The following is a 15,731-nucleotide window of genomic DNA, read 5'->3' as shown; positions in this document are numbered from 1 at the left end:
CAGATGATAAGAAAACATGGGGAAAAAAACAGCCTGTCACTCCAAGAAGAATTTGAAAGGAAAATTCCAGAAGGCATGAAAATAGTCCTTATAGAACTTTTAGCCTGTCTCAATACAGTGCTTCTTATTTTTTAAAATGTGGGTATTAAGAAATATTAAACATCTACTGGTTGTTTAAACACACATGAGCTAAATATTAGTGTTAACACTTATGCTTATACAAATACTTACAAATCTAGAGGAGTTGTCATTCCTTACAGTCTTGGCATTTCCAAATGCTGGTAGGAAAGAAACAGATGTGTGGTCAAGCGACAGAAAAATAATTTCAAGCCAAAAACTAAAACAAATACATGACAGCTATAAATTTCTAGACATGCTACTAGCAGCAATGACATTTCTGTCCAGAAAATTTCCATAGAAACTAAACGCAAGTTTTAATAAGCTGCCAAATCTCCCATGTCCTCTTATAAGTTCATAGAAAGAGTCATCCCTGTGATTCGTGGAACTTTTTTTCAAGTACTACTGTAAACAATCTTGTCTAATTCAACACCTTTTAACTGTTTTGATAGTGGTCAACTGAATGGCTAGCAAGCAGGGCTTCTGTGTTCTTCTTCTATTATAAACAACGAATAAGGTTATTTTAGAGGTAACTACTTAACATTACCAAAGGTTTTATGAAACTCAACTCATGAGATTTCCAGGTGGAAAAAAGCATGAGAAACTTTAAACTGTTTAATTAACTTTGAAATAAAAGCTATTTAAATGTGATTAAATATATAACTCTGAAATACAGAAAGAGTAAGAAATTTGGAAACGTCATTTCCAATAGACTAAAAATACCACATAGTTTCATTAGTTTATGTCCATCAGACCTAAGTTTGGTTTTCCAGAGAAACAAAACAAAAACAGCCCACAAGGCAAAATCAAGTCAGTCCCAAGCTTAGCTGCTTCAAGGAGCCAGAACCTTCCACAGGACGCCCTTTCCAATGAGAGCACAGAAGAACCACAGGGATTATACTGCCCCAGGCACAGAACACTCCTGTCTGACAAAGGTCCTTCAGTGTCAAAGGTTAAGAGGACTGTTTCATCAAGCTTGTGCATAAGATAGGAGCAGATTAATCTGGGCCTTGCTAACAGATGATTAAGTGGGATAACTGTAAATCACAGAAGCAGAGGGGATCCCTGTTTGATGATGTGAAGCCCAAAAGCATACCTCACACTTTAATGTGTAAACCAACTGCCTGAGGATCTTGTTCATTTCAGTTCACTGAATCCAGGGATGGGCATGAAATTCTGCTCTTCTACCAATACCCTCCCACCCTACTCTGAGGGACCCATGGGCCATATTGCAGCCAGTAAGGACTGCAATGTGATATGCGATGATGTGGCGAACAGAAATGACTCTTTAGATGAGAGGCCAGGCATCAAAACCCCAGAAGCCCTCACAGCTTCATTAAGTTAAACAGAGGGAAGAAGATCAGAATAATAAGCTCATATGATTAACAATGGTCCAAATTTTGAAAGCAATCCTCTGATCAAAATTGGGAAAGTTCACTGCGGATATTCAGTAACCAAACCTACTGTGTTACATTTCATGTTAGCTGGTATTTTTATGTTTTTGAGTGTTAAAAAAAAAAATGGTTCCTGCTCAGTTAAGACAAAATTTACAAAGTCACACCAGGCAAGTTCTTTGATTCGGAGATTCCACTTGGAATGGGTATGGCTTCATGGTCCCTGACAACAAATTCTCTTTTTGATAGTAAATAAGCTGAGATGCTGCATTAAGTAAAGAAACCTGAACATGAAAAACACTCAAAAAAGGATGCTTGCTGAAGAGGTTCATGTCCTTATCCCACGTCCACCATCAGCTAAAGGGCTTTGATACATGTAACCTTGCTAATGGTGAGTGCTGACCTAGTCATCCTGAACACCATAACTTTTCCGTGTTTTCATAGGCTAGATCTTTGTGGTGGGGGTGAATATGCAGGGATGCCAAATTAACTAATATGCACAGCCCCAAAGTCTAGCACAAGATGCTGACACATAAAGGAGAGTTTATTGTGGCTTGAAGGTCAAGGGCAAGTGAAGGAATTGCTTCAAAAAACTTTATTCAGGGTGCCATTTGCAAGCCATAGACCATCTTTTCATCAAACAAATCTGAGTTGCATGTTACTAAACATAGCTCTAAACACTAAAGTCTTTTATTGTAAGCCTCAGAAGCAAAAACAAGTGTTCCATTATAGAACACTCGAGACACACTCAACAATTGTTTTTTTAAGTTCATTGTGCTAAGTGTTCATTTACAGTAGCAACTCCAGTTAAAAAGTAAAGCATTCCCATAAAATATAATACATGCCTACAGTGGACATTTCTCCCATTTCCTGCACTGAGGCCTCGTTTCAAATACCATCAAATAAACAGTCAAATTCTAATCACAGATGCAAGCTATAGCATTCCACAGTGTTTCTGTTAGATCTCAGCATTCTTAAAATAAGCATCTACAGAAATATAACACATGTATAGCATCCTAACTTAAAAGCAAAAGACAATAAACAAAAAGTCAAATACTGGAATGAGGAGAAGATATAGTGCTTTCTATCACAGCATCTTTATTTGTTAAGGTACTGAAGGGAAAAAAAGATCAGTAACAACATAATGATGACGTTTTGGCCTTTGTTTCTCATATGCAAAGTATTTCCATGAGTTTTATCTCACTTTCCGGGGGATAAAGATGTATACAGTGTAATACAGGGGATGGAGGGACTCGGCCTGCCTAACAGAGACAATGAGCAGGGCTCTGCCTCTCCATACTGGGTTGGGGCGGGGTGGGGGCTTCTTCCTCCAAAAGGAGCTCTGCTTTAATCCATGTTAAATCTTGACCTTCCATGACTCTGAACAAACGGCTGAACCAAACTACTCTTTGAGACCAGAACTTCTGACCAGGGGTTGTCTTGACCCCCACGACAGCTGGCAATGTCCAGAGACATTTTCAATGGTAACAACTAGAGGTAGGGGTGCGACTGGCACCCAGGGGGTAGAGATCAGAGATTCTACTAAACATCCTACAAGGTACAGGACAGCCTTCCATATCAAAGACTTACCCAGTTCAAACTGTCAATGCCCTGGCTGAGAAACCTATTCTATCCTAACAACTGTGTCAAATGACAATACAGGTATGCTTTCAGTATACACAATGCAGTGGGCCTTCCATCAACAGAGACAGGCTTTGATTTACTCATTTCAACATAAGGATGGCTTATGCTGATGGTTTATGCCAACCTCCATGGCAGAAGGGACTTATCTTTGGCTTGGCTTCCTGATGGTATTATGGACTAAATGTTTATGTCCTTCCCTCCCCACAACTTCACATGTTGGAAGCCCTAACCCCCAATGTAATGGTATCTGGAGATGGGCCTCTAGGAGGTAATCAGATGAGGTTATGAGCCAGCCCCCAACCACCCATCATCCCCCTCCTCCTCCCACATACACACATGTGAGCACCCAGCCGCATGGCAGCTGCTGACAAACCAAGGGGCTTCAGAAGAACACCTACCTTAGCAGCAGGTGATCTTAGACTTTAGAGCCTCCACAAGTGTGAGAAAATAGATTTCTGATGTTTAAGCCACCCAGTCTGTGGTACTTTGTTATGGCAGCCCAAGCTGACTGACCCAGATGGCCAAACAGAGAATAAAGTCAAGTTTAGGCTTTCTGTAACCCTTAGAAAACGGTCCTTAAATGTTTCTCTGACATAGCCTTGGTTTCCCTGACAACAGAAATCACCAGCCATGGGTGCTATTCTGAATAAAATAGCACTGCCCTCACATTATTCTTTTTCACTAAGTTTCTCCCAGCTGTCAAGTCAAATGCAAATATCAACTGATTATTATTAAGCAAAATGTAAGTAATTCAAACAAAAACTGAGAGGGGAAAAAAGTGGCTGCAAGTAGGAGAGCTCCTTTAGTCAAGGAAAGTGTTCCCTCCTTCAAGTTCAGGCAGCCCCGAGTTCCTGTGGCATGCTACCTTGCTCAGCAGGTGTCGGCCTGACTCTCCTCTTCCCTCTGCCCTCCTAGGCTACCTCCAGGTGCCTGAAGTGCCCTGAAAACTGGATTCACTGTTCAAGTCACATTGAACCAATAAACACCCAAAATCCTACCTTCCAGAACTGGGTTGGACTGTAAAAGCTGTTCTTTGACTTGATTCACTTCTGCTCCTTTTCCACAAACAGCTGCCACATAGGACATAACAAGCTTGCTGGCCTCTGTGGATGAAAACAAGCCATGTTAATAAATTAAGCAGATGAAATTTTTTTTTTAATTTTGGGGTGAAGAGATCTAGGGGAGAATATGCACTAATAGTGTTCTCAAAAGCCTGCACTTCCTGGGAGCAAAGAATGTTTTGGAAACCTTTTAAAATATTCATGCTTTCTATTCAGATATATCACTGATTTAGATATAACAGGAACTGTGCTTAAAGGTTATCACTGGGTTGCTAAAAAATTGGCTGAGTAAACATACCAACAAGATCTCAGGACTATCTTCTTAAAGCAACTGTTTCTTAAAAAACTAAAAATAGAGCTACCACATATAATCCAGCAATTCCACTCCTGGGCATATATCCAGAAAAAAAATCATAATTCACACTAGTATGAATAAAATGGATAAACAACAAGGACCTACTGTATAGCACAGGGACCTATATTCACTATTTTATAATAACCTATATGGGAAAAAAATCTTTAAAAGAATTGTGTATATAAATATATACAGATAACTAAATCACTTTGCTATATTCCTGAAACACACTGTAAATCAAGTATACCTCAATAAAAAATTAATTTTTAAAAAGCAATTTTTAAAATTAATTTTACATACAATTACTATATTATACATAGGTGATTCAAGTCAAAATGAACTTGATAACCTGGGTGTCTTTACCAAATGTACTTTTAAAGTTTAAAATAACTGACTCTCTTCAAAAATACTTTCTAAATCAAACTGGCCTACTTACAATCAGACTAATTACTCTTCAAATCAATTAAAAAACTAAGCAGCTAATCTTAAGGATTTGAATCTCAAGAAATACAGACCTTCCAGGGAACCTTTTAGTTATTTTCATAGACCTCACTAGTAGAAAGTTCCCTACTAAAAGACAGGCCACCAGAGGCATGCAAAGAACTCTTTGCTCAAACTGGTGCTTTTGCTTTGCATGAGTGCTCAGTTGTGTCCCACTCTTTGTGAGCCCATAGACTGTAGCCCACCCAGGCTCCTCTGCCCATGGAATTCTCCAGGCAAGAATACTGGAGTGGGTTTCCATTTCCTCCTCTAGAGGATCTTCCCAATTCAGGGATCAAACCCACATCTGCATCTCCTACAATGGGAGGCAGATTCTTTCCCACTGAGCCACATGGGAAGCCCAGCTGAAACTGGTAAGGTGGGCCAAATCTGGTTTTATCCTTCCCCAATCAGTACATGTCTCTTCTCAGCATCTACTTCCAAAAAACCGATCCTTTTAATATTGTTCCAAGGAATGGTAATAGATGTTAAGGGAAAATGAAGTCCAAAGTCAAATGAATTTGAGGTCACAGTGAGTTAGGTTAAGTAAGACAGGTCTCCTTATTACATGGTTTCTTAGAGGAGCATGTGCATTGTAGAAGTCCGGAAAAAGGTCAAGAACGCACCATTTCCCAAACTTATTTGCTATCCAATCTCTTTTGAACTGCCCCAGTTCTAATATTCTATAATCAGGATGTGGTAAATACTCAACCAGTAAATGTCAGCAAAATAACACAAGGACCCACATTCGGGCAGTCAAGAAGAAAAAGCTATCTCCCCAAATCTTACTTTCTTGCAAGTTCTTTGCTCTGGTGCCACTGTCGGAGAGCAGGAGAGCCTTCCATAGGTGTGAGTGGCAGGACCCCTACCTATGGGTGTAAGGGGATCAATCTCAATACTGCCCTTTCTCATGAGGACATCTACAGGTAACTTCCAGCCCATTTCCCACATCTATATGTGAAGAAATGAATGACTGGAATATGACCTTGGGTGCATTGCCCAACACGTGCTTCAGGGGCCTACACACAAACCCGAAGCATCAACTAGTAGCAGGAGCCACAGCGCACCAGGAATCCACGCAGGCCCCACAGAGCCCGCAAGGGAGCGCTAGCAGGAGGTGCTAGGAAGCAGTGCTGAGGAAGCAGGCGAGCTCACTGGAGCCCTTAGGATGGTGGTGGGGGGCAGGGTACTTCTTCAACGGCTGGAGTTAACGCTGCCTCCAATTTGCTTTCTGGGTAATGAGAACGAGTCCAAATAGGTTCTCTGCTGGTCTGTGATGGCTGATTTCTGCTGTCTCCTCTTAAAAGACTGTAACTGAGAAGTATCAGTCTTGCATTTCTGCAACGCCCTCCTTCCAGAGGGCACTACCCCTTAACACACCCTCCGTCACGTCTAGTTCCTAAACCACATTTCCCCTTGTGCTCAGGGTTTAACTATGTAAAGGCAAGTGAACCTCATGGACACACTTTTGTTGCTCCATCAGGGTGACCTGGCCTCAGTCATGAACAAAAGTTTATATTATTACCTTTCATTTCACTTCTGGGTGCTACATTTCCCTGTGCCCACCAGTCCACACTGGAACTCTTCTTCTGTCACTTTGAAATACTTTGTTTCTAGGATCCCTGGCTTTCAAAGTCAGGTGAGACAGCCCTCCCAGCAAATTCCTGACATCTTGTGCTATCTGGTCTCCCAACTGTGGGCCAACTCTCCTGAATCGCCCACACATTCCAACCCTATGGTGTGGCCTCTGAAACCACTCACCTCCAGGCTTGCTTTCTCATCATCCTGCTTTCTCAGCAGCATTCTTTGCTCCCCACCTACACTCTCACATGTATTACCTATACTCTTCCTGACTTGAATTTCCGGCCCTTCTACTCATTATACTACTAGAAGAATGGAAGCATTTACAGGCAAAAGAACTGCTCCAGGTAGTGGTAAACACACACACACGTATATACATAAACATTTCAGATGGAAAGGTAGGTTTTCTTTTAGGTAAACTAACAAGAAATATTAAAAGTCCAGGCCAGGCTATTTTGCTTATTTCAGTGACTATGAATCTCACTGCAGCCAAACCTCAGACCTCAGATACATGGCTACACCCAGTCCTCTGGAAATCCTGTTCGAGTCTAGGATGGACACCAGGGACAAACTGCTGTGTATGTGTGCATGCATGCACGTGTGTGTGCAGATGTGTGTGGGAACAGAGGGAGGAAGGAAGATCAACCAAGAATGAGAACTCTTCGGTAGCTCAGAGGATTGATTTGACCTCCCAGAGACCTTTTAATGGCCTGAACGAAATAGTATCAAATTCTCTTGGGATCAAATCTATTTTAAAATGGCACCAGTAGCAGACTTTTTGGGATTTGGATTGGACTGACATCATATGGCTGTTAAAATTGTATGTAAACCCACAATATCTACTGAGATATCAAGATGAGGTTAACTTAAATTGAAATTAGGAATCAGTTGTACTAATTTTAAAATCTATTTAAGTAATTCAACTATAATTTTTTAATATACTTCAAAGATCCTTCTAAGTTGTTAACAAGTTTTTATGTTCAGATTCTTAACTATCTAAAGGAGACAACTCTTTTCTTTTTTTTTTCCTGACATAATACTTGATCTTTAACTCAAGTAGTTTACAAGATAGTCGACTACTTTAGAGAAAATAAGTAAACCTGTAGGACAAGTTGCAAGGTCCAAGGTAGTTTAGAGGACTGTTTTTATTATATTTCACCATGCTGGAAACAAATAATAGTTATCTCATGAGACTTTCTGCTTCATTTTCTTTGGCTCTTCTGTGCCAAAGTTCAAATAAATTTGGATCTTTATTCAAATGTTTAGATATTTATCTAAATCAAAACTTTATATAATCACCTCTACAAATGAAAAATATTACATTTCTGAGAAGAATCAAGAATCATCCTCCTCCATACTACAAAGCCCAATTTTTGAATCATGTTAACTTCCACAGGAACCAACTAAGCATGACCTTGGCAACCACAACATAAGAGCAAGCCTTTTCCAAGACAATACTTTTGAGTAAAATGAATGCATTAATCCACTAATCATACTCTCAGTGACAATGTCTTGCATGTTTGCTGTAAAAATATAAAAGGGTTCTATTTAGGACAAAAAAAAAAGGTATTCTTAATGTGTACTCATAGCTCTGAAAAGCACTGCTGATCTAGATATAAGAGCACTGACATTTAAAATTGGCAAAACATAACAGCATTGCTTACAACTGATTCTAGTTCATCATGTTCTCTAACTCACAGATACTTTACATGTGTAGATTTATGTATACACACACATTTGAATGTAACTTAAATTTTAAAATGCATTGAGTCAGAGAAATAAAATATGAAGTCTTTGATGTCAAAATATCTTCTCACCAGAGAACAGCAGAACATCAAAGGCTATCCATTCAATGCACACTAATGGACAAACGGCCTATAACAAAACATTTCTAGATCAAAATATCTAGATCAGAATTCATTTCTACAAAGAATGGAAAGGGGTTATAGGAGACAGCTTATGATTCTAGAAATTCTTACTTGTTAAGGTAATAATGATAACTAATTCAACCCTGTATACTCTGATACCTTGCACTGTGTTGTGAATAATATCTATTGTATGTCATTGTAGAATTACATAATATGTAATCATGTTGTTTAGTCACTAAGTCATGTCCAACTTGTTTGCAACCCCATGGACTGTTGCCTGCCAGGCTCCTCTGTCCGCAGGATTTCTCAGGCAAATCCTATGGATTTGAGAGTGGGTGGGCCATTTCCTCCCCCAGAGATCTCCTGCGGCCCCTGTAACAGCAGGCAGATTCTATACCACTGAGCCACCTGGGAAGCCCAATATGTAATCATATAAATTCATGTATAATAATATTTTTATGTAAGAAAACACTGCAAAATAGCAATAGGTGCTTGAGAAACAGAAAACAATGAGATTTGAAACCATAAGGACAAAAGGATGGGAATCTCATTATAGCATTAGTCACTCAGTCATGTCCAACTCTTTGCGACTCCATGTACTATAGCCCATGAGGCTCCTCTGTCCACCGGATTCTCCAGGCAAGAATACTGGAGTGGGTGGCCCTTTCCTTCTCCAGAGGATCTTCCCGACCCAGGAATCGAACCTGGGTCTCCTGAATTGCAGGTAGATTCTTTTACCAAGTGATCTACAATCCAATCCCAAAGAAAGGCAATGCCAAAGAATGCTCAAACTACCGTACAACTGCACTCATCTCACATGCTAGTGAATAATGCTCAAAATTCTCCAAGCCAGGCTTCAGCAATATGTGAACCATGAACTTCCAGACATTCGCTGGTTTTAGAAAAGGTAGAAGAACGAGAAATCAAATTGCCAACATCCACTGGATCATCAAAAAAGCAAGAGAGTTCCAGAAAAACATCTATTTATGCTTTATTGACTATGCAAAGCCTTTGACTGTGTGGATCACAATAAACTGTCGAAAACTCTGAAAGACATGAGAATGGCAGACCACCTGACCTGCTTCTTGAGAAACCTGTATGCAGGTCAGGAAGCAACAGTTAGAAATGGACATAGAACAACAGACGGTTCTAAATAGGAAAAGGAGTACATCAAGGCTGTATATTGTCACCCTGCTTATTTAACTTAAATGCAGAGTACATCATGTGAAATGCCAGGCTGGATGAAGCATAGCTGGAATCAAGATTGCCAGGAGAAGTATCAGTAACCTCAGATATGCAGATGACACCACCCTTATGGCAGAAAGTGAGGAAGAACTAAAGAGCCTCTCGATGAAAGTGAAAGAGGAGAATGAAAAGGTTGGCTTAAAGCTCAACATTCAGAAAACTAAGATCATGGCATCCAGTCCCATCACTTCATGGCAAATAGATGGGGAAACAGTGGAAACAGTGGCTGACTTTATTTTTGGGGGCTCCAAAATCACTGCAGATGGCGACTGCAGTCATTAAATTAAAAGACACTTGCTCCTTGGAAGGAAAGTTATGACCAACCTAGACAGCATATTAAAAAGCAGATACATTGCTTTGTCAACAAAGTTCCATCTATAGTCAAGGCTATGGTTTTTCCAGTAGTCATGTATGGATGTGAGAGTTGGACTATAAAGGAAGTGGAGCACCGAAGAATTGATGCTTTTGAACTGTGGTGTTGGAGAAGACTCTTGAGAGTCCCTTGGACTGCAAGGAGGTCCAACCAGTCCATCCTAAAGGAGGTCAGTCCTGGGTGTTCATTGGAAGGACTGATGCTGAAGCTGAACCTCCAATACTTTGGCCACCTGATGCGAAGAGCTGACTCATTTGAAAAGACCCTGACACTAAGAAAGATTGAGGGCAGGAGGAGAAGGGGACGACAGAGGATAAGATGGTTGGATGGCATCACCGACTCAATGGACATGGGTTCAGGTGGACTCTGGGAGTTGGTGATGGACAGGGAGGCCTGGCGTGCTGCGGTTCATGGGGTCAGAAAGAGTCGGACACAACTGAGCAACTGAACTGAACTGAACTACAAGGGAAGACCCGTACATGTAATGGAGCAGGCTTCACATGGATTCAATCACTGTGTCAGGGAAGAAAGGTATGAACATAAGCAAGGCTTATTCTGAGGATCTTTTTTTTCAGAACTAATAAATTTATCCAGGAGTTAACCAGTACCCATGCATGCATTAACAGATATCTAGGTTGGCCAAAAAATTCATTTGGTTTTTTTCCCATAACATCTTAAGGAATCCAATGTAAGTATTATCGTATGTCACATACACATCATATAAACCATGTTACACATGTCACATAGCATAGAGATAGCCATACACTTATACACCCAATACTGATATATTTATGTACTTACACACCTCTCTATTTCCTTGGTTAAAGCACCCAAGGTTTTCTAGGGACTGAACTTACACATGTCTGGTGGTTCAGTGACCCAAAGAGTATGACTGGCTAAATCAAGCAAGTCATGTTTGTATACAATGAAGCAAGGACTCTGAAACATAGAAGAACAACCTTTTTAGTAGCCCTGAGTCTGCAGTGCTACAAAATAACCCAGCTGCAGCACATCCAAACTGACCAGACAGGCAGCTGTGAACTGCCCCAATCAAAATCAAGGGTCTTGCAATGAGAAATACTGCCTCTGCTCCGAGAGGAATCATGACGGGAAATGCTTTTATTGAAACACAATTAAAAAGCAGTTGCTTTGCCTCTGAAAGTTGGCCACGAAATCTCTGATAATTCATATAAAACACGTGAGTCATGAAAGACCTCGCTCACACGAGGAAGAAAGAAAATGAAGCTCACGGCATTTTGGCCTTGAGCTTGCTTAGCTCTTCTGCGTCCATGTGGAGATATGCAGCATTGTAAAACGCTCATGGATGTTTAGGCTACAAAAAGTCAGTCACATCTCTGCTGCTGACCAAGTCAAAAAACTATCACAGATATAAAGCAGTGCGAGGTCATTTGGGGTTCAGAACCAGGGGTCTTAACGAGCAGGGCAGGCTTCACAACTCTTGTAGCAGATGGCTGCAGAGTTCCGAGAAAGTGATGGAACTGTAAAATTAGAAGCCAAATAATAATTTATAAAGCTTTCTTACATCAGGATAATCTTCTCAGGCCCACAGTTTACTCTGATGTCCTTGCAAAGATGCAGTTATGATGGTTCCCTCATGTTCTGCCTCCCTGCCCCCATCAGTGCTTGAATGGCTCTCCACAAGCTATTTGTATTCAGGACGGTGAATTGTGAGTTCACTGCCTAGAAAGAGTTGGGCACTTTTATGAGGCATGATGAATTTTTTATTTAGCACAGCAGTAATGAATTAAATAGGACCCCAAAGGATTCAAAGAGTTTACACCTCTCCCTGAGAGCTCTCACTATACGACCCTGCAGTGTACGAGTGTCTCCAATGTTTAAGACCAATAACATCATCATCTGCCAAGAGAGGTTTACAACCTCATTAAGTTAATTACTTCTTATAAAATGAGCCCTCTGATACTACATGGTGGTTCTGTATATGCTATTAAGTAAAAACTCTCACTGAAAAGAGACACTGTATAAGTACAAAGCACATTCCAGGCCCTCAATAAATGTTAGCTCTCTCTTCTTTCATTCATTAGCTGATACAAAAATGCTAATAACTACATGTACTGGAAAAATTTTGGTGAATAAGATAACGTGACATTCAAAAAACGGCCTGGCATTCCTCTTCCCCACAAAACTGAGATTAAACCCCCTCTAGAAAAGCCTCAGACACTGTGCTACAATCCCTGTATTATTTTCCATCATTTCATTTTCCTGTAAGTAATCTCCATGAAACAGAGACGTTAAACAACACAGTCTCTTTACTCAAAACTATAACCTAATGACAATCAAAACCTTAATGCAATTTGAAGCAATTTCTGTGTCAGTAGTTTCAAAAGGAAATAAAAGTAGATAAAGACGGGAATAAGTAAGTAAATCACTAACTGTCTCTATGGAGATGGAGAGGCAGGAGATGCTTTTGGAATCTATAAATGAAAGGAAGGGCTAAGCAGTCACCAAAGAGTACAGCTGATCTTTACCAACAGAGCTCTTAGGAATAGTGCCCACCACCCAGCACCAGGAGTTCAGTGTGATGGATAAGTGAAGACTCACGAGATCGAGGAAGCCCAGTAGCTCAAGAACAACCCAAGTGTTCCAAGTGACTTTTGGATAGCACTACTCAAAGTATGGTTCAAGGACCAGCACTACTCAAAAGCTGATCGGTCCATGAACAGCTATTGGTCTGTCTACACATGAGAATAGACTTTGAGATAAGTTTTTGTAGCAATCTGGTACTTTGTCTGTTGAAACTAAAACCGTAAGTTGGGAACTTTTCTATGTCTTCTTTGATTTCTTCTGGTATTGATGAGCAACAGTCTGGGCGAGTGAAGAAGCTGGTCCTTCCCAGTGGAAGGTTTGACAACAACCTCCCGCGGGAAGCAGCACCTGTAAACAAAGCTTCCCACCAGAGGAGGCGGCAATGACCCTGTGAAGCAGTTGTCCATTCTTCAGCTTATGAAAGGCTAAAGGGGTGCTAGAAGGGCTAAATCCAGGGAAGATGATAGGATTTCAAGCAGTGAATGGGACACTGAAACCAAGAGGACAAGTTATCAAGTAGAAATATATCAAGAGAAGAGAAAAACATAGAAAAGAAGAATGAACTCGATGTGCCACTAGATTTCCACTACAGGAATAAGGTGTTTCTGCTTTTCACAGAAAGAATGAATGCCCACCACATGAAACATTAACAGCAACCTCTACTCCATCTCTCAATAAGGAAGGGACACAAGCCCAACCAGGAAACAGAATTCTGCACCAGGAGGAAGCGGGTGGTTTACGACTCTCTGAGGAGGAGGAGGCCATATACTAACATGGCTCATGAGGGGACATATGTTCCAGAGGAGATAAGAATTGGCCCACACCAATCAAATCAGGGACCACAATCCACTTCTGATGACTCACTTGGGAACAAACTGAAATAATCAGATACTCAAAAAATTATAAAAACATGATGAAGAATGAGCAAAAATCTAAAAGAAAATTAATAGACAGGAATATTTTCATCTCTTCCTCCTTCATGCCTTAAAAAAGGAAACAAATGGGAAACGAATAGGCTGGCAGATACCGTCAAAAGGACTGGGGTGGGGATAGGTGACATGAGACATCACCAACACAAATGACTCTGTCAAGGATGCAAGGATGCAGTTTTTAACTGGCCTTACCACCGCTTTCACTGGTCAATCTGAAAACAAACAAGAAGTGGTACTGCTTTTAAGAATTAAATTCTGTTTCACAAGAAAGAATGGTTAGTGGCAGTGAAAGAGCAAAAACTTTCTCCCAAGATATCAATATCCTCCTAAAGTTCTTACTGGAAAGAGGGAATCCTAAATAGTGGAAGATTTCACAAATTTCTGAGTGAAAAGAGGTAAGAGTCCATACCCAGAGTTCAAACAAATGATCTAAAAGGGGGTGGGAAACTCAATATAATGACTATTGACAATATATACTGACAACACACAGCGAAAAGCAAACCCTTTAATGAATAGTAACATGAGCTGCCACTGGGGTGGGGGAAACATGAGGGGAAGGTACAGAAGCAGGTAGGGGCTAGGTCAAGCAGAATCTTCTGGGTCAGGCTTATATTTTAGCGCAACAGAAACCATTTCATGCAATGAAACTTTATATTAAAAAAATACCTTGAGGCGACAAAAATGGAAAGATAATACACCAAAACTGATGAGATGCAGCAAAAGTAGTTCCAAGAGGAAATTTTATAGCTATAAATGCATACATCAAGAATAAAGAAATATCTCAAATAAACAACCTAATATTACACCTCAAAAAAGTAGAAAAGTAAGAACTAAGCCTAACCTTAGCAGAAGATACAGTTTTTTAAGGAAACAATAAAGATTAGAGCATAAATAAATGAAATAGAAAACAGGAAAGCAACAGAAAATTGAGTTGGTTCTTCAAAAAAAAATAAACCAAATTGGCAAACCTTCATCTAGACTAACCAAGGAAAAAAAGAGAATTCAAGTAAATAAAATCACAAATGAAAGAGGTATCAACAGATACCACAAAAATAAAGGATCATGAGAGACTACTCCAGACAGTCATATGCCAACAAATTAAACAACCTAGAAGAAATGGGTAAGTCTCTAGAATCATGACTAGAAAATCTGAAGAGACCAATTACAATTAGGGAGAGTGATCAAAAACCCCAAAATAAAAACACCAGAACTGTCTCAAACTCGTGTAAAACAAAGAAAAGGAAACACTTCCAAACTCATTTTAACAGGCCAACATTACCCTGATACCAAAGCCAGACAAGGACACTACAAAAAAAGAAAACTACAGGCCAATATCCTTGATGAATATAAATGTCAAATTTTCAGTAAAATACTAGCAAACTGAATTCAAGAGGTTCATACACAATGATCAAGTGGGCTTTGTCCTTGGAACACAAGGATGATCCAACATATGCAAATCAATAAACATAATACATCACAGTTGATACATGTATCACATCTGAATAGAATAAAAGGTTAAGATCATATGATCATCTCAACAGATCTGGAAAAAGCATGTGACATGCAGGAGAATGAAACTGACAAAACTTAATTACCACTCACAAAAATTAACTCAAACTGGAATTGAAAACTTAAGTGCAAGACCTGAAACTGTGAAACTTCTAAAAGGAAACAAAGAAGAAAACTCTTATTAAACACTGGTCTCGGCAGTGATTTTTTGGATACAACACGCAAAGCACAAACAACATAAGCAAAAATACACAAATGGGATTACATCAGACTGAAAAGCTTCTGCACAGCAAAAGAAATGATGAACAAAATGGAAGGCAACCTACTAAACAGGAGAAAATATCTGTAGATAATATGACCAATGAGGGGTTAATATCCAAGATACATAAATGGTTCATACAACTCAATCCCTCAAAAAACCCAAATAATCTGATTAAAAAGTGAGTAGAAGACCTGAATAGGCATTTTTCCAAAGAAGACATACAGAGGGTCAACAGGCATATGAAAAGATGCTCAACACCATCAATCACCAGAGAAATTCAAATCAAAGCCACAATGAGGTATCACCTCACACCTATCAGAATGGCTAATATATATATATAAAACA

General features: G+C 39.8%; 1 protein-coding gene across 5 annotated transcripts in view; it reads right to left on the bottom strand.

Moving 5' to 3' along the window:
* The window catches only part of MYO1B (myosin IB), a 187,243-nt gene that overhangs the window by 74,745 nt on the left and 96,767 nt on the right, over positions 1–15,731 (bottom strand). For all 5 annotated transcript variants that reach the window (XM_070458468.1, XM_020892734.2, XM_020892735.2 and 2 more), the window contains exons 5-6: positions 4,154–4,258; positions 232–278 (exon numbers count right to left, since the gene is read on the bottom strand). In XM_070458468.1, the coding sequence (XP_070314569.1) occupies positions 232–278; positions 4,154–4,258 (152 nt within the window). The remainder of the gene's footprint in view (positions 1–231; positions 279–4,153; positions 4,259–15,731) is intronic.

The sequence above is a fragment of the Odocoileus virginianus genome, chromosome 30, assembly GCF_023699985.2.
Source record: "Odocoileus virginianus isolate 20LAN1187 ecotype Illinois chromosome 30, Ovbor_1.2, whole genome shotgun sequence".
Lineage (NCBI taxonomy): Eukaryota > Metazoa > Chordata > Mammalia > Artiodactyla > Cervidae > Odocoileus > Odocoileus virginianus.
The sequence above is the reverse complement of the archived record's forward strand: the minus strand, read 5'-3'. Positions and strand labels throughout refer to the sequence as shown.